This window comes from Emydura macquarii, unplaced genomic scaffold, assembly GCF_026122565.2.
Source record: "Emydura macquarii macquarii isolate MOO-44397 ecotype Brisbane River unplaced genomic scaffold, CSIRO-AGI_Emac_v2 contig_1253, whole genome shotgun sequence".
Taxonomy (NCBI): domain Eukaryota; kingdom Metazoa; phylum Chordata; order Testudines; family Chelidae; genus Emydura; species Emydura macquarii.
In genome coordinates, this window is record NW_027131390.1 from 33,977,436 (window position 1) to 34,000,139 (window position 22,704).

Sequence of the window (22,704 nt, forward strand, 5' to 3'; positions counted from 1 at the left end):
TCCTGCCCCATGGCTCTCCCTGGCAGTCTCGTCTGCACAGCCTCTCTCCAGTGGTCCTTTCTGGCCTTGAATGCTGGGACTCTCTGCCTCACACTCACCTTGGCTTCCTCTTTCCCTCTCTGCTCTGGAACATCCTGCTCCAAGGCCTGTCTCTGAGTTACCTTGGCCTCTGCCTGCTCCATCTACCCCAGGATTCCCTTGGTCTGGCCCTTTCCCTGGCTCTTCCCTCTCTTCCCCAAGGCCTGTTTCTGCCCCAGGATTCTCTAGCCCTCGTCCTTCCCTCTTCACATGTGTGTTCTCTTCTCCCAGGCCCCCCCTGCTCCAGAACTCCCTTGGTCTTGTTCTTCCCCCTTGGCTGTGAAGCTCTCTGGTCCCAGACCTGACTCCTCCCTCCCCTCCCCAGAATCTTCTCCCTCCTGCCTGCCAGCTCCAGCGTTCCCTCCTCCTCCCTGCTGCTCCTTCTCTTCCGTTGCACCTTTGAGCAGAGGCTGCTGGAAAAGGCCCTGGTATCTCTGCCGATCTTCCACATGTTTTTCTCTCATCCTCTGCCCCAAAAGCCTCAGCTCTTTCTTCACAGCCGCCGCCAGCGATGGATCCAGTTGAGCCACCCTCAGGAAGTCGTCTCGCGCCTCCTTTTCGTTCCAGACGGCAGCGTGGGCCTTCGCGCGCTTGAAGTAAGCCTTCACGTTCTCTGCCAAGTGGAGAGAAGCCTGGTGGTTATTTCCTTTCCTCGGTCACCCTGCTCAGCCAGCACAGGCTCTGCCTCACGCACCGCTGTCCTGCCTGCAGAAGATGGCCACGTGAGCCTCCTGCTGCACCTCTGAGTCTTCCAAAGGGATTGCACCGGAGCAAAGCTTGCTCCTATAGCAATTGCAGCAGGGGGTTGTAGCACTGCTGCCCTGCTCTACAGCTTGACTCCCACTTCATTCACTGCCACGCAACAGGATTGCAGTGTAGGAACTGCCGGAGTGCCCACCTCCTCCTGTAGGTGGGCCAGGCCAGTACAGCTGCTTCAGAGGAAGGGGCAAGAGAGTCCAGATGGGACAATTAAAGCGTAGCCTGTCTCCTGGGGAAGTTTCTTACTAGCCCCGTCAACCACTAGTTTGTTCATGGCCTGAAGCATGAAGGTTTCCTAGCCTAATTGGAGCTGTTCTCACTGTGCATGTCTACCTCCCATAATCCCCCGAAGGTCGGGGCCTCCGGACCTAGGGCTAGTGAGTGTCACAGGCTAAGTTATACCTCATGTAAAAATATTCCCGGGGCAGGAGACAGTTCTCCCAGGGAAAAGCAGTAGAGGAGAGAGCTGGGGAAAGGACCAGGGACCAGCCCCACCTCTCAGCCGGAGGGAAGGCGACGGGCCTGGTGCTCAATCTGCCACTCTGCACGAGAAGGGCAGTTTGCATCACTGACTCAGCCTTCTCTGGTTCTAGTTCAAGATGGGCCCCCACTGGGCTTGAATGCCACCCCACACCCCTCACAAGGCAGTATTCCTCCAGCCAGCACGCCAGCCCCTGACACGCTCTCTCTAAGCCAATGTAGGTGCTGGAGGCCAGTAGCAGAATGAATCAAACGAATCATGAAAAGTTCCCAGGGGACTGGCAGCAGGGTGGAGGCCCCTGTGTGACAGGAGCGCTGGGTACAGAGTCCCATGAGCACAAAAGCCCCTCCTGTGGGAGCCTAGGCCAGAGCTGGAAAAGGCAGGCGGGGCCATTACCATTGTTCTTCTGGAGGAGGTCAGTGGTGTGCTCCAAAACCTCGTAGTACTCCCCCAGCTCCAGCTGGCACTGGCAGTAATTCAGCACAAGGGGTGTGATGAGATTCTCCAGGCTCAGCCAGTCTTCTGCCCAGGGCTTCTCCTGTTCACAAAACCAGCAACATGCAGGTGAAGACATCACAGACCCCTCTGCCTGGGCAGGGAACTCTCACAGGGACAGGCCACCTATGCATCCTGGCTGGGCTTTGGGGGCGGGCTGTGGTAAAGGGAGGGCAGTGGCTACCCCTGCAGTGAATCAGCCAGCATGGCATGGACTTGCCGGGAGTGCCCCCGTGTGCCCATGGCTGAGTATACCATTCAAGGAGCCCATCTCAGAGCCGTCTAGCTCCCCTCCTTTCTGAAGGCCACAGCCCAGGAGTGGCTGTTCACAGCAAGCCCTGCATGCCTGCCTGGTCTTTCCCTGCCCCGGGTTTTGGTTGAGTTCACAGGACTTTGCTGTTATTGGACCATGAAACATATCACCACCCAGGCCAAGGAGAGCAGGATCTACCAGCCGCAGAGAGCAGTGGGGAGCACAGCGCCAGGCTGAGGTGCTGTTTGTTGTCTGAGGAATCGTATTGGCAGCCCAGGACCTCACAAAGCCCTATAGCTGCTGAGGGCAGGCAGGGTCTGTGCGGACAAGGTGAGCTCAGCAGAGGAGGGAAGCCATGCTAGGTCTGATGTACCAACGCTGAGCATGCTGTGGCTGTCCTGGCTCCAGCTGAGCACTAGCCCTTCCCGCTGGGCTGCCATGTCATGCCAGCCCACCCCTCCCCACTGGCAGTGTCCGGGGGCTGGTGGCTCTCACCTTGGCCTGGACGTTCCGCAGGCAGATGACAGCTTCCTGGTACTTCGCTGCTGCTTCCTGGTACCTCTTGAGCAGGACCAGCCGGTTGCCCTCGCTGTGCAACACGGGCACTGCCGCCAGCTTCTCCTCTTTGTTCATGGCCCAGGTGTCCCGTTTGTAGGACGAGGGGTCGTCGACCTGGTGTGGGGGGGTGAGAACAGACCTTCTCACGCTGGCCCCTCTGCACTCCTCACACCCCTCTTGGGATAGCTGGGCCCAAGGCTCCCGTTGCCCCACAGGGGCTACCAACCCAGGCTGTGCTGTGCTGTGCTGAGCACCGCCAGTTTGCACAGGGCGCTGGGGCCTGGTCTGCCTCTCCCCCTCCCTCAGCCCAACTGCCCAGGCCTGGGCTTACTTTGAAAAGTTCCATGATGAAGATGAGAGGCTGAGGGGTCCTTTGCAGCTCATCCAGGTCCGCGTAGCCTGTACTGTGGTAGTCAAACATGTTCCCCATCCCGCAGCGGTGCTTCTGCCCCTCCAAGGGGTCCTTGCCCTCTGCAATCCTCCTCATGCCTTTGGAGACCAGTGCGTACATGCCTGTGTGCTGAAACATGGGGGAGTGGGGGGGCATGGCTCAATCCTGGGAGCGGAGCTATTCACTAGAGGACTGCATTGCAGCCTGAGCTAGGGCTTTTCAGTCTGTCCTAGAGTTATAACCTGTGCCCACTGAACCCCAGGAATAAAGCCTGGGGGAAGAGAGTTGATGAGGACAAGCATGCTGCTGGACTAAGCAGCTCAGTGCTCCTGCTTCCACACTTGTAACAGGGGAGCAGGATGTGTGAGTCCATGCTTCAGGGTGCATGGAACCATGCATAGGACAGGTACAGATGTTATGCCAACGCCGTGCAATGCTGCCCAAGCGCGTATCTGTGGGCTGTGCCCATGTGAAGGCGTTGGTACCTCTGTGGGTATTATGGTGTCAAAGTGCTGAGGGGGCATGTATGTCTGAAATCAGTGTCTGAAATCTAGGTGTTCCCAGCCACATGGGGTGTCACTCACAATAGCATCGCACCAGAACTCTGCCACCTCTCCGATCCTCATGGAGGTTAACAAGGTCTCCCACACCTCGATTTTGAACAGCTTCCCCACGATGATCTCCATGGGGATGCCAGCCTGCCGGCTGTCATCTATCACTGTGCGCTCAAAGTTGTCTTTCAGCGTCTGAAAGTGGAACGTGAGCTGTGCCAAACAGAGACCAGTGCAGAGTGGATCAGCTGCAGGCTTGAGTCTGGGCTCCGATCAGCAGAGTAAGTAGCTTTCTCTCCTTCCCACCTCCCACTGGGGCTTGGGTCCATCTCACGCTTGGGTCACTGAGAAGGGCTGAACATGACCCCAGCTTAGCATTAGCTCACTCAGCTGCTCTCGTGGGGTAAAGGGACAGGCTTTGAGACACTCCACCATACACTTTGTTTATTCATATAATATACAGCTGCCCTCTGTGGATACCACTTTTTAATCCAATTCAGATAGGGCTCTAGTAATGTGAACATGCCCACAGCAGGGCGCTGCAAATATAGCTTGTACTCCAATCATGCAAACTTCATGGTATGGCTATTGCAAACTAACCACCAAGAAAACCTTTAGTCCCACTGCTAGGGGCTTAGAACAGTGGCTCACTATATACACACACACACAAAGTGCACCACGTCACTCCCATTATCAGCTCTTTGCATGTATCACTTATCTGTGGATGTCACCAGCATCCTCATTCCTTCTTTTTGCTGCACTAATGCGGCTTCAGGAGCCTGAGCTGGATTACAGCAACAAAACTGTCAGCTGGATTCCAGTGGCAGAACCTATTAGTGCTATTGATGAAGGAGGTAGACAGAACACAGCTGGAATCTGAGCCTGCAGCTCTGGCAGTTAGAAAAACCTGCTGCCTGGTAAACGCAGCTAATTTGATCTGGCGTCAACGGGAGAAGAAATGACTTTTTATTTTTACAGAGTCACTTCTGTGTACTTCTAAAGGAGCACAAGCAGGGGATTTCAGTAATAAGGACTCCGGGTCACCACTGAAAGCCAGAGAGCCTGGGAGGAAGCTGCTGGGGAATCGGATGCTGCCTGTCATTCTAGGGGGTGAAGGAACACCTGACCTGCTCTATCCATGCTTGGCTGGTTTGAGAGGATTGTTGAGTAGTTACCTTGCTCCCATCTTTGAATTTCGGCAGCTCCCCACGGCCTCCATGTAAAATCTTTTTCTTGACTCCTTGCACATTGAGCAGGTACATTTCATCCATGCTGAAGCTGTTAACAGATCTTACACCTCACCTCTTTGGCTGTTGGTTGCTCCCACTGATGTTCTCTCTTCCTATGGCTGAGTGTGGCTTTGGTTCTTGTCTGTTGGGATGTTTTCTTCCTCCTTTGGCTCATCCAACAGCCTTTAGCAACTGCATATCTGGCTCAAAGCTGCCCACCCTGAACGTGGCTGTGACTGCGCTGCCCTCTGAAGCCTTTTCTCCCTGGACTTCCCCCAGATGGAGTTCTGCCCCTTCAGGAGCAGAGTTGTGCTGTGCAGTAACCACCTTAAGGAGGTCGAGGGGCCCTGTTGTCTGTTATACTTCCTTACCCCTCTGTCTTTGCCTCACTCCTTCCTCCCGTGGTACAAATAACCTCCCACCCAGTACCCTGTGATGCATTCTGACAGCTGCTGACTGGATAGCCTATTTAATCCCCTCCCCACCCTGCCAGGTTAATCTAGGATTTGCCTCCCTAATCTATCTGGAATTAGAGAAGTATCCCTACTCACCAGGGCTTTACCCAGAATGGGGGAATGCCCCCATACTAACAGCACAGTAGCAGCTTTCCAGTTTTCCCTTGGGAGGGTCCCCTTTGTATCTAGCTCGCTCTCTGCCCCCAACCACGTGAGAAGGCAAAGGTACTGCCGCTACACCCCACCGTCAGGTCTGCAAGCTCCAGCTGGAAAAGGGATAGTGCCAGCCACAGCACAACTCTGAGGATACAAGCATTAAGGGAGACAGCAGAGTTGGAAACACACACACACACACACAAATATTCATTCTATTTTTATTCAAGTAGATGTTTCCCAAGCACAGGAACAAACTCCTGTCACAGCAGAGTCACTGTCACAAAGTCTGCTAAGGAAGCAGATGTTCCCCCCTCAGAGAACGCTGGCTTGCAGGCTCAGATGATAGCAACAACCAGGTCATGCACTGACCTGGCTCTGCTCTTCCAGGCCTGCACAGTTTGGGAGAGGGGTTCACTCCTGCCCTTTGATTAGCACAGCTTTCTGGCACCAAGGGCTAAATTGACACAGAGTAACAAAGTTGGGTATTAGCCTGTTTGAAAGCAAAGTGCCTTTGAAGGACTATTCCAAGGTATCAATGATTTCCAGTTAGAGACAGATGAGTCAAACTAGTCAAGAACTATCTCCCCCGGTGATGCAGCTAAACCACTAACCATGGCTTTCTGCTACCCTCAGACAACCAACTCCAGGTTAATTTTTTTTCTTCAAAGGTTAGTGGTTTTGGCTGCACTGTCCAGCACACAGCAGCTCTAGAAACTGTGTCCTAGGAGAATACAGAGTGCCAACATTAACAGGAGTAGGCTTAGTTGCAGTGAGGTTGTGCCGGCAACAAAAGGGTCTCGGCCCAGAGGATGGTTCCAGAACTCATGGGTGAAGCGTCCATCTCAGCACTATGCCTGCTTGGAGGGAACAGTGAGCTCCTGCCTCGGGCAGCAGGCCCTCCTCACTTCTCCATCAGGGATTCCAGTTGTTCTTGCAGAGAGGTGAGCTGTGGAGGGAAGGTTGGAAGGGAGAAGTAGGGAAGCATTAGAGATATTCTATAGCTAATGAACTTCTGAGCTCTCTCCTTCACACCGAAGAGGAAATAATACTCTTATTTCCACTCTAAGAGATCCCCAAAACTTTTTACAAACTGGGGTCTCTGCGAAGACACCTACCTGTAAACTACCTGAACAGAAATACCCATGCCTTAACAAGGTGCAGAATGAGCATGAATGAGCATGCTCTAGTAGTCTAGTAATTCTGTCCCTGAATGGCATGTTAGATCATAACTAATTACATGCACAAACACTCAATTTGCTTATCCAATTGGGGTAGCTGTGTATGCATATTTGGAGCATGTTTTTAAAAATCAGGCTCAGATGTAAATGCCGCTTTGTTCACAACCAAATTCAACAAAACAACATTACACTTTCAACATCTCATCTCAACAACATCTCCAGCAAACAACATTACACAAGTCAGTAAGTGGGAGGGAAAACTACAGAATTTAACTGAAAATGCAGGGAGAGATATAAAGAAGCAGAATATAGTTACACAGATTGCTAATTTGCTAAGCCACCAGAGCTACTACCCCTATTCTTCAAAAAGTGCTACTGTATCTTTAATGGACACAAGTAGTCTGGGTATTTATTTTACATCTCACGCACACAGCACCCTCCAGAAGCCTGGGGCTTGGCTCACCAGCGTTCCAGAGAGAAGACTACCACCTACTGAATCACCATTTCCAGCAGCTCCACTGCCCATAGGCATTCTACCATGTGACTACTCATCAGGTACTGCCCTGCTTACCTTGTGGCATCCACTGAGATATCAGCCTGAGGTGGTGTGGTGCAGGGCTCAGAGGACTTTATACATGAAACTACTGGACAAGCATGCAACATGTTGCTTCCTAATGCTGAGCATCACTCAGCATCTCCCCACAATGCTCTACAATTGTTACTTCTACAGGAACATGGAGGAGACAGTAACAGAGGCTTCCTCACCTGCTGCTTTTCTCTGTCCTCCTGCTGTTTGAACTCATCCAGCACAGCCTGGAGACGGGTCTGGAAGAAAGACACAGGCAAGAACATAACTGCTGGTGCTCCTTGCCAGTAGCCATTTATATAAAGAGAATAAAATTGGAGCCAGCAATCTGACAGACAGCAGAGTAAATGGAACACAGCATGGATTGCAAGACGCTTCTCTTCAGCACCGTTCCATGGTTTGCTCTACATCCCTCACAGCTCATCCATGGATGCATGGCTGGAACGTACTCCGACAGCCACTTTGATCTTAAATTCCACATGGCAAGGCCATTGGCTACTCTGGGTCAATAGTCAAAGTTGGATGCCTTCTGGTTCCAAGCCTTCACTGCCTCAGCTGAGCTGAACAGGACTCCAGAAGGAATGCATGTTTTGGGCGAGAAGGAAAGGTGCCAGATGCTGGAGCACTCACCTTAAGGGCTAGATTTTCTACTTTCATGATGAGATCTTCCTGGCGCTTTCTCCGTTCCTGGGTCTCTTGGAGTTTGCCCTTCAGGTTGTCAATCTGCTTTTGGATCCCCATGGCTAAAGGAAACAGCAGAGAACTCTGAACTTACAGTAGAAATGATCCCCACCATACTGTCTGAATTATAGCACTAGCAGAGCACTGTACCAATCCCCAGTGGTACCAAGCCGTCCACGGTACTGCCCATTCTTAGCACCAGCCCACCACTGCCTTAGATTGCCATGTGACTCACCTATCTGGTTTGTTCCCTCATTTTCCTGCTGCTGCCCGTCAGATTCGTTCAGTTTGTCCTGCAGTTGCCTCTCCAAGTCTTCTTCTGTGTCCATAATGTTCAAATCTTCATCGTCATGATGATCTCTCTCATCTTCATCTTCACTGCTGCTGCTGATGTCATTAAATATTTCCCGCAGTTCGTCATGTTCTAGTGGTGTGAAACAAGGAGAAAAAGATGGAGCTGATCAGCTCCCATCAAATTCTGGTGTGTCCTCAACTTTCCCTGACAAGCACTGTACATCCTTATGGCTATCAGGGATGGTTGTCTGTACCCAAGGTCTGTCTAAACACACCTATCTTCCTTAATCCTCCTTATGGGATTCCAGCCCAAATCCCATAGACTATAAATAGATTAATTCAAGACCCAGAAAATACTGATTTTTGTCTTTTCTGCCATATTCACTAGAATGGCAAATGCATATCTGCTTGAGCAAACTATTACTGTCCTGTTCTCTCGTCCCTATGAACACAATCTCAGCATCCAACTCTGGTCATACAATCAAGTAGGTCTGCAGCGTGTAACTATCCCACAGAAAGCAAGACCACTTAGCTGCCAGAAGGCAGGGTCACCTGATGTTACTGAAAGCACAAGCCTTCGCCAACGTACCCGATGAGCCATGGCCCTGCTTGTGTCCAGACATCCCAGGAGAGGAGATATCCAAGCCGGTGAGTGAACCATGGTTGTCTGCTTCCTTTGTTTCATCTTCAGCAATGACCTCCCAGCCTGAGAGCAGATACGGATGAGTCAAGGGAAAACCAGAAGAATGACAGAAGCTGGTATCAATACTAACAAGATGTTAGAAGAGGTTTTTCCAGTTGACATTGTACACCAGGGAGGACTCCAGCCTCTCTTACTATGCCTCTTTAATTCTGCACTGTTGTCAGGGTCATGCTGGTGTAGCCAATCTGGCCCTGCAGGCCTCTATTATTTCTTTGAAGCCCTGTCCTCTGGAGATGATTCAGCAAGTTATCCCAGCGGCAGGAGTAGCAGATGCATGTGTACAGACATGCCAACAAGGAGGGCTATGATGACTGCCAGAGAGAGGCAGCAGGTTCTGAACAGAGTAAAGGTCAAATTATAACTTCAGTGTCTGTAACATGCTCACGTCCTGCCTGCTATTACCCATGCGTATTGTGAGATGAACTTAATTTCTCTCTCCTCTGAGCCACTCTCCTGCTCTGCAGAGTTAATCAGAAGAAAGGATACGGACACTGACAGCTTCAGCATCTGTACTCAGCAGGCGCTTCACCTCCTTTTCCACGTCTGGAGACTCAATATACTGGGCCAGAGAGGGGAAAGAGAGAAGAGACAGTGTTAAACACCCTTGGACAGACAGTTATCCAATTCAGAGGTATCTTGTCTGTCAGCCACCTCCCACCCCAGCCTAGCCCCTTATTTTAAGGCTCTCTTATCTTACTCTTTTCCCTTAGCCAGCAAGCTCACTCATGTCATAGAATCATACAGTTAAAAGGGACAGTAAGGGACATCTAGTCTAACCCCCTGCCAAGATGCAGGATTTGTTGTTTCTAAACCAGCCAAGCCAGATGACTGTTCCACCCACTTGCTTTTCAGGACAGTGCTCCATCTTCCTTCCCTTGGCCTCAAAGCTCCTTCAATGAGCTGAATCTCTTCCCTGCCCTGACTACCACTCCATTCTCAGACTCCCACCACCACCTCTGAATAAAAAGCAGCCTGACTGTAGGGCAGATGAGAACTCCCCAAGGCTGAATTCATTTATGAAACCTCAGTAAAAGGCCTCATTAACCCCTGTTTTGATTCAACAGGTGACTTTCAAAACTGGGGGTGTCACTTTTTATTATTAGTCAGTGTTCCCAACAAATTTAATAAGTGTTGCTGTGCTTCTCCTAAAGTAAACTCACAATGCTTCCAGGGTCTGGTTTCCTTAATGTTACACTGAACTATTGCTCCATCATGTGTTCAAGAAAGTGAAGTGCAAAGCCGAGAAGAATTAATTCTCCCAGCCTGGTACAGTGTAGCCTTCATTTCCTCTCCAGAGTCCTTTATTCCTGGAGGCATCTACACAAAGACAGGGTTCATCTGCTCCTACTTCCCTTCTTGTGGGTGCTGCATCATAGCTGGCTGCTGTGGAAACGATTGGACTACACAGAGGACTGGGATTTCAGGTGGGGAAAGAAGAGGAGCAGATGAACTCTCTTGTTTCTATGCAGGTATCTCTAGTAATTCAGAAGGAAGAGATGCACTGTATGCAAAATGGACACACGGAGTCGATCCATCCCAAGGCATGTTTAAAAATTCAGCCAGGAGATTGCCAAGAAATTGTTAAAATGTCCTAGTTCCTCTCGCCCATTCTCTGTCTGAGTGAGGTGTGAAGCAAAGTTAATAAAGATCACATCTTCCATCCCCCACCTTTGGGCTTCATTCCTCTGACACCAGAGGTGCCACCATGGATGAGGAGATGCAACTCACCTTCTTCTTAGCTGTTTTCCTGAACCGCCTCTTCCTTACATTCTTCAGTGGAAGAGTAACTGAAAGAAAGGAACAGGTTGTGTGTGTCAGGCACATGCTCTCAGGGGAAAGTCACATACATGACACACTCCCTGTCCTGGGACAGGAAACTCCCACTCCAGGATCTGAGAGATCCAGCAGCTACTACAAACACCACCACTTTGGTGGGACGAGGACAAGGTTCTCAACTACACAGCTGAGTTAGGAGCCCTGGCAGACTCCCCCTGTATTGTCAAGGGTGGATGGGAAGGACAGGGGATGAGCAGTGGGAGCTAGGGGTCAGGCTAGGGTAGGATGGAGAAAGCATCCTGTACTCTACTCACTGCCGTGGTTCCAGATGAATTTCTTCTCTCTGTCCTTGTCCTTTTTCTTGTTTGCCTTGGGGTCAGTACTCACAGTTGGCTCTTCCAGAGGAGGATAGAGATCACCGTCCACCGTGCACACAAGCATCTGGAGCCCCAGAACACAAAGGAGCTGATTATAATGTGAGAGCAGAGCTACTAAATTAAATTAAAGGCTGGTACATTTACAACATATACAAGGAAATGCTACTCCCTGCAGCATGCGGTCAGCCTCTGAGATTCACAGGCATAGCTGACAAAATAACATTTGGTGGCTGGATCAGTTTATGGCCAACTTCATCTTCAGTTAGAAGGATGATCAAATCTCATGCTTCGGGGTAGCAGTCAGGAAAGGACTGCTAGGCTGGGGTGGACAATGTTACACCACAGCTGCTCCACCTACTCACATTCTGAAGATGTGGAAATTAACAGCAGGATACCATATGTTGCACTGCCACAATGTACAGGGCCAAACAAAGGCAGCAAGCACAGGACACCAGACTGAATTGTGGGCATCCCATACCTGACAAATATCTGCTGTCTTATAGAATGTTTTCTTATCTATGGTTTTTAAGCTCTCAGTGATGCAGGGCAGGTCCACCAGTTTAGCAGCTAATGGGACGCGGTCTACACGGACAATCCCATGACGCCCATCCGCTGCAGAAAACCAAGAGACAAATTAGTGCTGTGGCCAACCTACTGAATAGCTAACCTGTGTGCTGCATTCCTGGGCCAAACCCTTTAAAACTCCTGAAACTGCTGTGTGAACTGGAGGTGCACAGAACTGTCTGGCATTTTCCTGTGAAATCTAAGATGCTCTTAGCAGCAAAATAACTACAGATGGCCTCACAGAAAATATCCTTGAAGGAGAGGAAGAAGCAGTGGGCTGTGCTTTACAACTATAGCTATTCTAACAGCTAGAGGCAGAGCTTTCTTGCCTGTGGCTCCTCCAGGGCAGGACAGGGAATTTGCTGATGGAATTGTGGAGACAGGAGGGGAAAAGAAGATTGTTGGGATTTCCTCAACAGCCAATGGCTTACGCCCGTGTGAATAGGATAGCTCTACCCATGTGATTAGTGCACCATGTGAATCAACATTATTTTACCTTCAGAACCATAAATATTCACATCAGAACCACAAATATTCACATCACAATCTCTGGCAAACAGTCAGAAGCCCATTTCCTGGGGTGAAGAGAAAGCAGAAAGACAGCTTGGGCCAGTCACCTTAAAGAGGAGCTGTTCTATGCATACCCTCTTTATTGAGGGTGCTGACCAAGTAGGTTCTCAGAAAATGTGAATCTTGTCCTGTTGGAAGTATGCAGCTTTCATCTACTTCATTAAGGTGCACTTCTCTGTGGCTCCCAACAGGAAGCCAGGAAACAGTTTCTGGTTAGATACCAGGTGCATTTCCATCAGAAATCAGACATCCACATTGTTCCACAAAACAGGCTGGGGCTAAGCATGCTCAGTGCACCCTCCTCAACATGTCAGCATGATCCCCAGGGAAGTTCTGATGTCTCTTCCCACTCTGGGATCTGCAAGTCAAGTCACACTCTTTCAAAGCCTACATTACTCCCTCCTGAGCTGAGAGATTAAACACAGCTGATCTTGCCTACTCACAGTGTAACTCGATGGTGAGTCTGTCCTTCAGATTGACGCTTCCCGATTGTACTGCCCTCCGCACAGTGGAGGCATATTCCTGAGAAAAAGCAGATGCATAACACAGGATTAAACCTGTGCATGTTACCTGGCAGAATAGCTAAAGAGAATCTTTGCTTTCAAACCCAATTTTAATCTATACTTTCATCTAAACATAGAACCTCAACTGAAAAGCACCATTAAACCGAGGAAGAAAACAGAATTCCTCCTAGAAGTGTGCATTAATCTTGTGGCTCTGCTATTTCCAATGTACCTTACAGCCAGCAACTTAACGCATCCTGGAAAACATTCTATCGATGGCTTAAGGTCCCTTGGAAAACAGAAGCTACCCCAGGTACTTATGAACTGCTCATGTCTATTTCATTTATGGGGCAGCTGAGTGACAGACCTTTCAGCACAACATAGATGCCCACTCTCAGGAGCATAACTCATGGTAAAGTTACAGCTCCTCTACAATGCCCTTAGGGGTATCCAAAGGGCTCCATCAGGGTCAAGGGTCTGTAGAATTCCCATCAATTTCACACACCTCTTTACCATAAGTTGCTGCTCTGCACCCTCAAAACGGGACTTGTTACTGCCTTAGGAAGTTGGTGATTTTTGCTGAGTAATCATAGCTCTGAGTGAGAATGCTCCCCCCATTTTGTCCTCTTTAGTCTGGCCCACATCTAAGGGTCTCTTACCGGAGGTAGCCGCAGTATAAACTGGCTCTCCAACTCATGAGGAGCGTCATCCTTGTTCTTACTCATCTTTTGCTCTTGAGTTCGGAAAACAAGATAAAACACGTCAGTAAGATGCTTGTTCAGTTTGTTTCCACCTCCCACAGTTGATGGCTACTTAGTATGTATAAATAAAGTGGATATTCTCCCTCTTTTTGTTACTAGGAATTGTATGTGCCAGCTGCTGAGAAGCAGATACTTATGGGGTGGACATTTACCTCAGAAACACCTTATCTGACAAAACTAGATAATTTCTGCTGCTGGTCCCCAATGTTTACATTCTGTCACCAAATTTCTGTAGGATCTCCCTTGTAAAAATCAAAAGAAAGTTCAAAACATTCCTGATCACAAGGATGCATCTGGAGTATGATAGAAGAGTTTACGCCTACATAAACTCTTTCCATTCTCTGTGTAAGTGAGAGATGAACAACAAGAGCAGGGCTGTCTGTGTGACCATCATGACTCTTAGATTTCTACTTAGGATTCATTCCTGAAGTTATTTAGGGTGAGATTTTCCAAAATGCTCAATATTGGCCTAACTGCTCCTCTTAGCATCAGCGGTAAAGCTCTCGGTGACTTCAGTAGGAACAGAGTTAGGCTAATGAATGCTTAGCACTTTTTAACATCCTACCCTTAAACTCTATCAAATAAGGTTCTGCTCCTAAAACTTATATAATCAATATTCTGTTTTCATGAGAGCAACCTTAATGTAATATTACAAATGGGGAGGTGGGGTAGGTGTCTCTACATCAGTTATGTATCTGATACAATTTATAGGCGCGAACAGAAGAACACAAGTAGATTGGAGGTGAAATCATGCATGGACTGTTGCATTTGATATATTGGTCTAATGGCTCTGCACACTAGAGGAGAAACTCAGGGTACTCTTTCCTGTCCTGCAGTCTTGCTCCCAAGAATGGTGGTGTTTAGAGTGCTCATCTATAGACATCACAAGCCTCCTATAACAACAGTCAACCTCAAGAGCTACAGTGACATGAAGGGCATCCTGCCCACTCGTACTTGTCAAAAGATGCCATTATAACAGTAAGACAATAACATCATCTTCAGGTCTCAATAAGGGACCGTGGATGACTTGTAGGGAGAAAGACATACATTTGATTCTGCTCCATTAATTTGATCACATGCGCTCTAGAGATATTTGTTTTCATTACACTCAGCACTTCTCTGAAAGCAGGACCTTTACAGGTGCACACCTCTAAAGCAGGAGCCCAGGGAAAATGCGCCTGAGACAGAACTCTGTGCATGTGAATCTAGCACAGGAACCCTGCACTGCAGGTTAGAAACTCTTTGTGTCTAAATATGAGGAGTCCCTGACAATAGGAATATCTCCTTATGGAAGCACCAATGGTGGATCCATAGCTAAGGCTGCGTCATGATTGTCCTTCTAATGGGGCTTTAGAAGTCACACAGGAAGAGTACGTTGTCTGTCCTACAGATTCGATTTCAACCCCAATGGCTTGCTATTCTCCTTTGAATACTTTCAAAGAGGCAGAAGGACCACAGTGAACTTATGACTTTGGAGTATCCTTTTTCCCAGAGAGGCAACAGAGACAGAGAGACCCAGCACCAGAGAGAAACATAAGGAAACAAATTCATTACTTGTAGATGTCATCTTGCCTCTTCTTGCTTCACACAAATGTTTATAAACAGCTGTATCATTCAACAACCAAATATAAATGCCAAAAGGGAAAAGAAAAGAAAATCAGTTTAAAAAAATAAATGAAACTAAGTGATGGAGGAGAATAACAAGGACACAATAAACTTAAACCCGGCACTTCTGCTTGTGAAGCGTTTACCTGCTGCTGGCACAAGTCACAACAACGATCATGGCAAAAGAGGGGGCAGCGGAAATACCAGTGTCCCCTCCCCCTCTCTCCGTATCCCGACCCTGCAGCAGTGTGGGCGGACCCCTCTGCCCACCCCCTGTTCAGGCAGCGGCGGGGCCGGGCGCTCCGGGCGGGGCCAGGCACCAGACAGAGGCTGCGAAGAACTGCGGTGACCGGGATATGACACCGCCCGCGGCGTCCCCCGAGCGCCGGGTCCCTGCTCCCTCACCGGGGCGCCCCACAGCGCCGGGGCCGGGGCCGGGCAGGCGAAGCAATGAGACGCTCCCAGAGCCCGCCTGCGCGTACAGCGGGGTCTCGCTGCCCCGGTAGGCCGAGAACGGGCCCGCGCTCCCGGTTCCCCGCTACTCACCAGGCCCCAAGCGAGGGCCCCAGCACCAGAGGCGGAAGCGAAGAAGGGTGTAACCCCGGCCCACCCGCCCGCGCTGGTTCCGGATCCGGAGGAAGGGTTTGGGTGACGTACCGGAAGTGGATGGGATGGGCGATGAGCTCCCCGCGCCCGTTCCGGGATCCGGAGGAAGGGTTTGGGTGGCGAACCGGAAGTGAATGGGAAGGGCGATGAGCTCCCTGCGCCCGTTCCGGGATCCGGAGGAAGGGTTTGGGTGACGTACCGGAAGTGGATGGGAAGGGCGATGAGCTCCCCGCGCCCGTTCCGGGATCCGGAGGAAGGGTTTGGGTGACGTACCGGTCCGTCAGGTCCGGAAGCGAAGGACGAGGCACTCGCCGTTTTCGTTCCGGTGGAAGGAGGGTTTGGCTGACGCGGCGGCTCGGAGGCGGTGCTGGAGCTGCTGCAGGTACCGTCGGGGCGGGACCGCCCCGGGGGAGGGGGCAGGGCTCGGTGCTTACTGCCCCCGCCGCGGCGCTGGCGGGGGAATGATGCCGCCCAGCACGGGCACGGCCCGGGGCGCCTGCCCCTCACCGTTGCTGTGTGTCTCTAGGGCCCCGGCTTCCATCCCCCGGTCCGCGGCTGTCAGCGTGTGTGTGAAAGGTGTGTGAAAGTGTGTGAAAGGTCACCCCCGCGGGGACAGCGCCGTGCAGGCGGGGACTGCGGCTCGCCGGGCGGGAGCGGAGTGGCGCGGCACTCGCTCCGGGGAAAGCGAGCCTGTATCCCAGCGAGAGCGGAGAGAGGCACCTGGGGGGTTGGTGCTCGGCTGCCCTTGGGCTGCACCGGTTTGGTTTCAGCCCGCGAGTGGGACAAGCAGGCGCTGCGGAGCCTGAGCGTTCTCGGGCCGTGCCCACGTTTATGATCCCTCTACTAGTGGGGTGCAGCAGGTTCCACTATCGTCTCTGAAGCGCTCCCCCCTCCCGTCCCCCATGTAGGTGTCCATTAGGAGATGGAAATGCTAGTGGTCCTACCACTGGAAGGTGTACAAAGCCCCCCACGAGCTGCCCTACAAAGCAATCAAGGACAGCAATCTTTCACGTTCCAGGAAAACACCCTGCAACTGGGGCTTTCCTCAGGTTTGTGTGGTGGACATGCTCAGCCCTCTTTTCTCTGTGACTCTGTGTTCTTCCTTCACGATGCAGGGGGCTGTGATGGAGGGAGTGTCGGGTCCCTACGACTTCTACATTGGAGTAGGCCTGGCTTTATCCTCGAGTGTTTTCATTGGAGGAAGTTTTATCCTAAAGAAGAAAGGGCTTCTCAAATTGGCCAGCAGGGGCTCCATCAGGGCAGGTACCTCTCCCATCTTTATTGCTGCCTTTGGCTGTATTGAGTTATGTTCCCCTCAAAGACAATGTTAGGCTTGTCTGAGTAGAACAATAAGAGAGTTTTCAGGGGCTCTCTGCACACTTGCAAAGCTGTAATTGCTATTCACGAGAAGATGTGAAAACATATCTGGCTTTAATAGAACTCTAGCATCAGCCATAAGGGCTGATTTTCTTGCTCTTGGAACAGTTAATACATTCAAAATACCTGAATGCTGTAGTGAGTCTCATAACCAAGTGCAGTCTAATATTGCACAGTATTGTAAGCATAGAGCTGGAGAAATGCAGCATTCACAGTCTGTAAAGGGCTGGGACAAACAACGAGTTTAAATGAACAGGGACGAAAAATAGAAATACCAAATCTGGGCAGAGGTAACTGGATGCCTCATGAGAGTATTTCAGCTCCAAGTCTGGCCCAGATCAGTAACTCAAAGTCACTATCTGACTGCTGCTTCATGGTGTATCGTGGGTTTGGTGATCTCAATGCAGTTCTTAGTAGGCAAGTATTTGCTTCATAAAAACACTTCAGTTTCTACCCTGGTATCTTCACCAGAGATGGAATGAAGACCGAACTATCTCCTTACCTTGGAGATGTAATCCCAGCATGGTTGGGCACATAGCTGAGGCAGAGTGGAGGAAGCATGTGTTGCCACTGCCATGCTGTACTTACTCTTGAGGATAAACTGGACTTCCATCCCCAGCGATGGCTAGCCAGCACCCTTCACCAGCATCAAGCTCTTTTTTTTTTTTTTTTTTTTTAAGGTGCCAGTATCATCTGGAAATTGGTTTCCTTTACAGAGGGGGAGAGGAAAATGAATTCCTTTCTTTACAGGTAAAAGAGATCCTGAGTTATTTGTGTAGCTTGTGCCATTGGAACCTCACCCTTTGTTTTTGCTCTCACTTTCTTTCTTAGGACAAGGTGGTCATGCATACCTGAGGGAGTGGCTTTGGTGGGCAGGACTATTGTCCAGTAAGTATTTGCTGTGAGATGGAAGTATGAGCGAGAGATGTTATGATCCTGGTTGTCGAGGTTTTTGATTCTCATTTATCTTTTTCTTGTTGTCTTATTCCCTTTGTCATAATCAGGGCTTAGCTGCCTTGATTTATCATTGAGCAGTTTGAAGGTGGTATTATCTGTCTAAACGCAACTGTGTCGTGTTCTCACATCTTACATATTTCTAAATTTCTTACTTATGAGTTGAGTACTTGGTTCAACAGGTGATTGGGCCATCTTGGAAGTTCGTCTATCACCATGCAAAGCATTCTAGACCATTATGCAGATTGCTGTATAGTTGGCTATTTAGCTTCTGGTGTTTCTGGATAGTCAATAGAATATCATGGGAATATACAGATGTGATGCTAAGTAAAGACTAGAGTACATCGCAATGGACACAACTACAGGAAGGCAAAATTATATAAATATATCTTACTGTAAGCATGTTAGTATTTCTTTTCTCCACTGATACTGGTTAGCAGCATATCCATATATAAATAAGCTTTCTCGTTTGAATTCCACCTTTTTGTCTTGGTCAATTCTTGTCTAACCCATCCATTCAGTGGTCAAGCAGTTGGACTGTGCTATTGCAAATAACTTATTATGGCTTCATGGTGGAATCACACAGGTGTGGTGGTGCTGGCTCTGTACGACTAACTGTACAATAGCTATGAACAGACGTGAATTGTGTTGCATTTGTTCCCATGTTAAGTTGCTCTCCTGTGACTGAGTGAGTCTCTTTTGCAGTGGGAGTTGGAGAAGCAGCAAATTTTGCTGCATATGCCTTTGCTCCAGCAACACTGGTAACTCCATTGGGTGCATTAAGTGTTCTTGTCAGGTAAGTAACATCAGAACAAACAGCACTTGTCCCTTTGCCCCTCACCCTATCCTTTCCCTCAGATACCGCACCCGCTGGCTTTTTATTTATCCTTTGCTTCCAATTCTATAGTGCAGTTTTGTCCTCCTACTTTCTAAATGAGCATCTGAATGTCCATGGAAAGATTGGCTGCATCTTGAGCATTCTGGGCTCTACAGTGATGGTAATCCATGCCCCACAGGGGGAGGAAGTATCCAGCCTGGAGTCAATGGCAGAGAAGCTTAAAGATCCAGGTACCCAAACAAAGAAGGCTCTGTTAAATGTCTCCTCCTTTAAATGACAGTGGAAGTTAGACTAATTTGTCTATCCGAGAAGGATTGAGCTACTGAACAGCAACCAATCCTTCCATTTTACTCTGCACTGAAGTGATAGAAACGTGCCCATTGATTCATGATGGCTCATTAGTCTCCTTCTCTGTGATGGAAAAGATTAGATTGTTCATATTTTTGGAGACCAAGTGTGAAAGCTTATGCTACTGAGATGGATAAGGACTAGTTATTGCCAAACCTGATACAAGAGTTATGATGCAAGTGTTCGCTATCCAGCATTTGCATTTTTATTTTAATAACAGAAAAATGGCATTTCTCATCTTCAGGGTGCTTTGTAAGGCAGAGGGGTTAAGTGACTCTCCCAAGCCCAAAGAAGTCTGTGTCAAAGCAGGGATTAGAACTCAGGTGCTTTTGGGTCCTAGTCCTGTGCTTAGACCACTGTTCATGTCACTTGTGGTTATAATATAGCCCCTTTAATACCAAAGTGCTAAGCAAGAGTTACAAAGAAAGAATAGCACAAAACTAGTAGCAACAATAAACAGCAATGACAATTAAGCCTAATATAATGCTAGTGCAGAAAAGAGGATTGTCAATACACGAGAGGCAGCATGAGGAGGAGGAGGAGAAGAAAGGCCAGAGAAGAAACGTAAGGTGAAAATAAACAAGAGACGCCAAGAAGGAAGCAGAGAGTTTCAAGGAGGTAGAGCTCAGAAGAAAAAATATTTCACAGTATGAGAAAGAAAGGAGGAAAAGATTGGAGTCAAGGGAGTGAGTGATTTGGGCAATAGCATGATAGGAAAGAATGAGTGATAGTACAAAGAGGAAGCCTGCAGTGAGAAGGGAGAGGAGCAAAGTGTGCCAAACCTCCCTCCCTGCCGTCACCACCATCACCCCAAAAAAACCCCACAGGGTCATGCTGCACTTCATCACAGACATGGCTGTGCTGATGCCCCAGAACTGACCTGCAGCACTCCTTCCTCTCCCAGTAGAGTCTTAATCCCAACCTGCACAGCTCTGCTGGTACCCCTCTGTCCTGATTTGCAGCACCTTGATGTTCCAGTCCTGGGCCTCCATGTAGCTCTGCCAGTGCCTTACAATCCTGATTTACAGCACCCTCTACTATATCAGTGGCATATTAGCTCCCCCCAAGCCAATTCTGCCACTATACCTCCATCCTGACCTGTAGTTTCCCTCTTTATTCCAGGCTTTTGTATTTCCAAAACAGAATCTGTTAATCATGCCAAGTTGTGTAGTGGTCTTGGGACTTGGATCATAATGCACTAATGAATAGATGTAGCCCTAAAATCTCTCACAGGCGTGTAACCACGTCTAGCTTTGAAATCAAGTCACTAAAGGTGGTGTACTGACCCATGGAAGCACATGCCACCCTGACTGTCCTGCATCTCCACTCTCTGTTCAGTTATACACATAAGTATATGTAACCAATGTACACTAGTATTACCTGCTCTGATGCAAATCCTAATGATTATTCCTTCTTATCTAAGGGTTCATAGCCTTTGCCGTGTGTGTGTTGGTGAGTTCCATTCTCCTTATCTTCGTGGCTGGGCCCCGTTATGGGCAGAGCAACGTGCTGGTGTATGTTTTGGTCTGCTCTGCCATTGGCTCGCTCTCAGTGTCCTGTGTCAAGGGCTTGGGCATCACATTGAAAGAGCTGTTTGCTGGGAAGCAGGTCCTGAAAGAACCACTGGGCTGGATACTCCTGATTTGCCTGGTGATCTGCATCAGTGTCCAGATTAACTACCTGAACAAGGCCTTGGACATCTTCAATACATCTGTGGTCACACCTATCTACTATGTCCTGTTTACCACAGCTGTCATGACTTGTTCTGCTATCCTCTTCAAAGAGTGGCAACACATGGTCCTAGACAACATAATTGGCACTATAAGTGGTTTCCTAACCATAGTTATTGGCATTTTCCTTCTGCATGCCTTCAGAGACATCCCCTTCACCCCCGACTTGCTGCCTCTCTTCCTGAAGCAAGGGAGGGCAGACCTGCATACTACTTGGAAGGGGGCAGACAGACACCAGTCATGTGTACATCAGCCTCTTCTGGGCCCAGAGGATATCCACAAGGGTTCTCAGAGTGTGGAGGAGGAGGAAGGTGAAAGTGTATGATGACTCGTGAACCTGTTGCCTGGGAAAGCCTTGGAACTTCTGGTCAAGTGTTTCTAGTCCCACTACTGATCTCCACCAGCTCCACAAACTCTACTAGTAGAGTTTGCTAGATCAGACTTCACTAGCTACAGCTGCATTATTGGGAATAAGTAACTGCTGCTGCCTATTCTTTGCAAGTGTTCTGTACTCCCACTGTTGGGGACATGAATGGCAAGTGAAGAGACCTGATTGCAGTTTTCAGCTAAGAACAGAACCTGGAAATGATTCCCACACCAACACTGTAACCAGTGGACTTGAGTTTCCTTTTTAAGAACATGCTGCAGCTGCTGCTATCAGGCCACAGACTTATGTGAGAAGAGACCTGGCAGTAATGCCACACTAACCCTTACTGAATGGAAGGACCACTCAGTTTAGGTGGCCTTAAATCACATTTTTTAATATTTAATGTTAACAAAACATTCTAGCCTTGTGCTGAGATCCTTGTGTGGTGTTGTCGCTGCACCTACAGCAACAGAGGGGAACCTGTTTTAAAATGAAGTGCATAGTGTGTTATTTCAAAACCTCATCTGTATCTTTGCTCTCTAGATGGGCCAGCTCTGCTCACTCAGGTTACTGATCCAAAGATAAAAGTAGGACTAGAGTCCCACAACTGACAACTGTTACATGCTGTTGGTGCCACTAAATGATGTGGCTTTTTGGAGCTGATCCTTTTGTAGAGTGCATTCCCTTCACCCACCCTTACCTTGCTGGGGGAGGGGCAGATTATAAACCTGGTTATGGTAATCCCCTAAAATACGTTTGGTCAGTTACCAAGAGTGCTCCAGAATGCATTCAGACTGATAGCTGCTGATGTAGCGTAGCGTACAAAGTGAGTATTGATTGTGATAGGCTCACTATAGGAACAGGAATGAAAGACTGAAACTGGAGCCAGAGGGAGAGTTCAAGTGTTTCTCATGATTACTTATTGCAAGGATGGTTGTGACTCGGCTACTGGTTTTAGTGCCTGAAAGTAAGTCCACTGACAATGGGCAATGTATTGTTATTCTAAGGGTATGTCTACATTGCACAGAAAAACCAGACACACCAAGTCTCAGTGCAGTCTAGATATTCCTGCATGGCCTGGAGCCTGGGCTCTGAAACCCTGTGGGTGTGGGGAGAGTCTTGGAGCCCATGGGGGAATGTTTACACTGCTATTTGCAGTCCAAGTCAAATAGCCCAGGTCTGAGACTCCATGAGATGAGTTTTTCTTTGCACTGCAGACATACCCTATAGTGTGAATTTACACACAGGAATCAGCAGGTTGTTGTTTAGAGGTTAGCCCTGCCCTAGAAGGATTATCATAGAATATTAGCATTGGAAGGGACCTCAGGAGGTTATCTAGTCCAACCTCCTGCTGAAAGCAGGACTAAACTCAGCTAAATCATCCCAGCCAGGCTTTGTCAAGCCACAGCTTAAAAACCTCTGAAGATGGAGATTCCACCACCTCCCTATATAACCCATTCCAGAGCTTCACCACCCTCCT

At 49.0% G+C, this 22,704-nt stretch overlaps 3 protein-coding genes across 7 annotated transcripts; 1 reads left to right on the forward strand and 2 right to left on the reverse strand.

The window, feature by feature from the left end:
• Window positions 1-284: 284 nt before the first annotated feature.
• On the reverse strand, window positions 285-4,837 carry LOC137153897 (aryl-hydrocarbon-interacting protein-like 1). The gene is made up of 6 exons (XM_067549701.1): window positions 4,742-4,837; window positions 3,600-3,761; window positions 2,956-3,144; window positions 2,562-2,738; window positions 1,715-1,856; window positions 285-691 (listed from the first exon to the last, which is right to left on the reverse strand). Exons 1-6 carry the CDS (start codon window positions 4,835-4,837, stop codon window positions 285-287), a joined length of 1,173 nt encoding a protein of 390 aa, XP_067405802.1.
• A 771-nt stretch (window positions 4,838-5,608) lies between these two features.
• On the reverse strand, window positions 5,609-15,604 carry TAF7L (TATA-box binding protein associated factor 7 like). 5 transcript variants are annotated; one of them, XM_067548412.1, is made up of 12 exons: window positions 15,551-15,604; window positions 13,298-13,371; window positions 12,579-12,657; window positions 11,480-11,613; window positions 10,939-11,065; window positions 10,576-10,635; window positions 9,335-9,412; window positions 8,735-8,851; window positions 8,087-8,275; window positions 7,801-7,913; window positions 7,350-7,409; window positions 5,609-6,352 (listed from the first exon to the last, which is right to left on the reverse strand). In XM_067548412.1, the coding sequence occupies exons 2-12, from the start codon at window positions 13,361-13,363 to the stop codon at window positions 6,308-6,310; spliced, it is 1,068 nt and encodes a 355-aa protein (XP_067404513.1). In that variant the 5' UTR covers window positions 13,364-13,371; window positions 15,551-15,604; the 3' UTR covers window positions 5,609-6,307. The 5 variants fall into 5 exon arrangements, with proteins under 5 accessions (XP_067404513.1, XP_067404514.1, XP_067404511.1 ...); XM_067548413.1 differs by lacking the exon at window positions 15,551-15,604 and adding an exon at window positions 15,151-15,169; XM_067548410.1 differs by lacking the exon at window positions 15,551-15,604 and adding an exon at window positions 14,954-15,124 and having other exon boundaries at window positions 9,335-9,407; window positions 10,577-10,635.
• Window positions 15,605-15,859: 255 nt separating this feature from the next.
• On the forward strand, window positions 15,860-22,500 carry LOC137153268 (magnesium transporter NIPA2-like). Its single transcript, XM_067548414.1, has 6 exons — window positions 15,860-15,992; window positions 16,726-16,873; window positions 17,819-17,875; window positions 18,647-18,737; window positions 18,849-19,009; window positions 20,551-22,500. The coding sequence occupies exons 2-6, from the start codon at window positions 16,735-16,737 to the stop codon at window positions 21,180-21,182; spliced, it is 1,080 nt and encodes a 359-aa protein (XP_067404515.1). The 5' UTR covers window positions 15,860-15,992; window positions 16,726-16,734; the 3' UTR covers window positions 21,183-22,500.
• The last annotated feature ends 204 nt before the right edge of the window (window positions 22,501-22,704 follow it).

Excerpts from the sequence above, each read along its gene's own strand:
- LOC137153897 (XM_067549701.1), bottom strand. The coding sequence starts at position 4,837 with ATGGATGAAATGTACCTGCTCAATGTGCAAGGAGTCAAGAAAAAGATT. Across the intron at positions 3,145-3,599 it reads AGTTCTGGTGCGATGCTATT|CACACAGGCATGTACGCACT; the intron begins GTGAGTGACACC and ends CCCATGTTTCAG. Across the intron at positions 1,857-2,561 it reads TGCGGAACGTCCAGGCCAAG|GAGAAGCCCTGGGCAGAAGA; the intron begins GTGAGAGCCACC and ends TTTTGTGAACAG.
- TAF7L (XM_067548409.1), bottom strand. Across the intron at positions 12,658-13,297 it reads TTATACTGCGGCTACCTCCG|GAATATGCCTCCACTGTGCG; the intron begins GTAAGAGACCCT and ends GCTTTTTCTCAG. Across the intron at positions 8,852-9,334 it reads TGCTGAAGCTGTCAGTGTCC|GCTGGGAGGTCATTGCTGAA; the intron begins GTATCCTTTCTT and ends ATCTGCTCTCAG.
- LOC137153268 (XM_067548414.1), top strand. The coding sequence starts at position 16,735 with ATGGAGGGAGTGTCGGGTCCCTACGACTTCTACATTGGAGTAGGCCTG. Across the intron at positions 16,874-17,818 it reads CAGGGGCTCCATCAGGGCAG|GACAAGGTGGTCATGCATAC; the intron begins GTACCTCTCCCA and ends TTTCTTTCTTAG. Across the intron at positions 19,010-20,550 it reads AGAGAAGCTTAAAGATCCAG|GGTTCATAGCCTTTGCCGTG; the intron begins GTACCCAAACAA and ends TTCTTATCTAAG.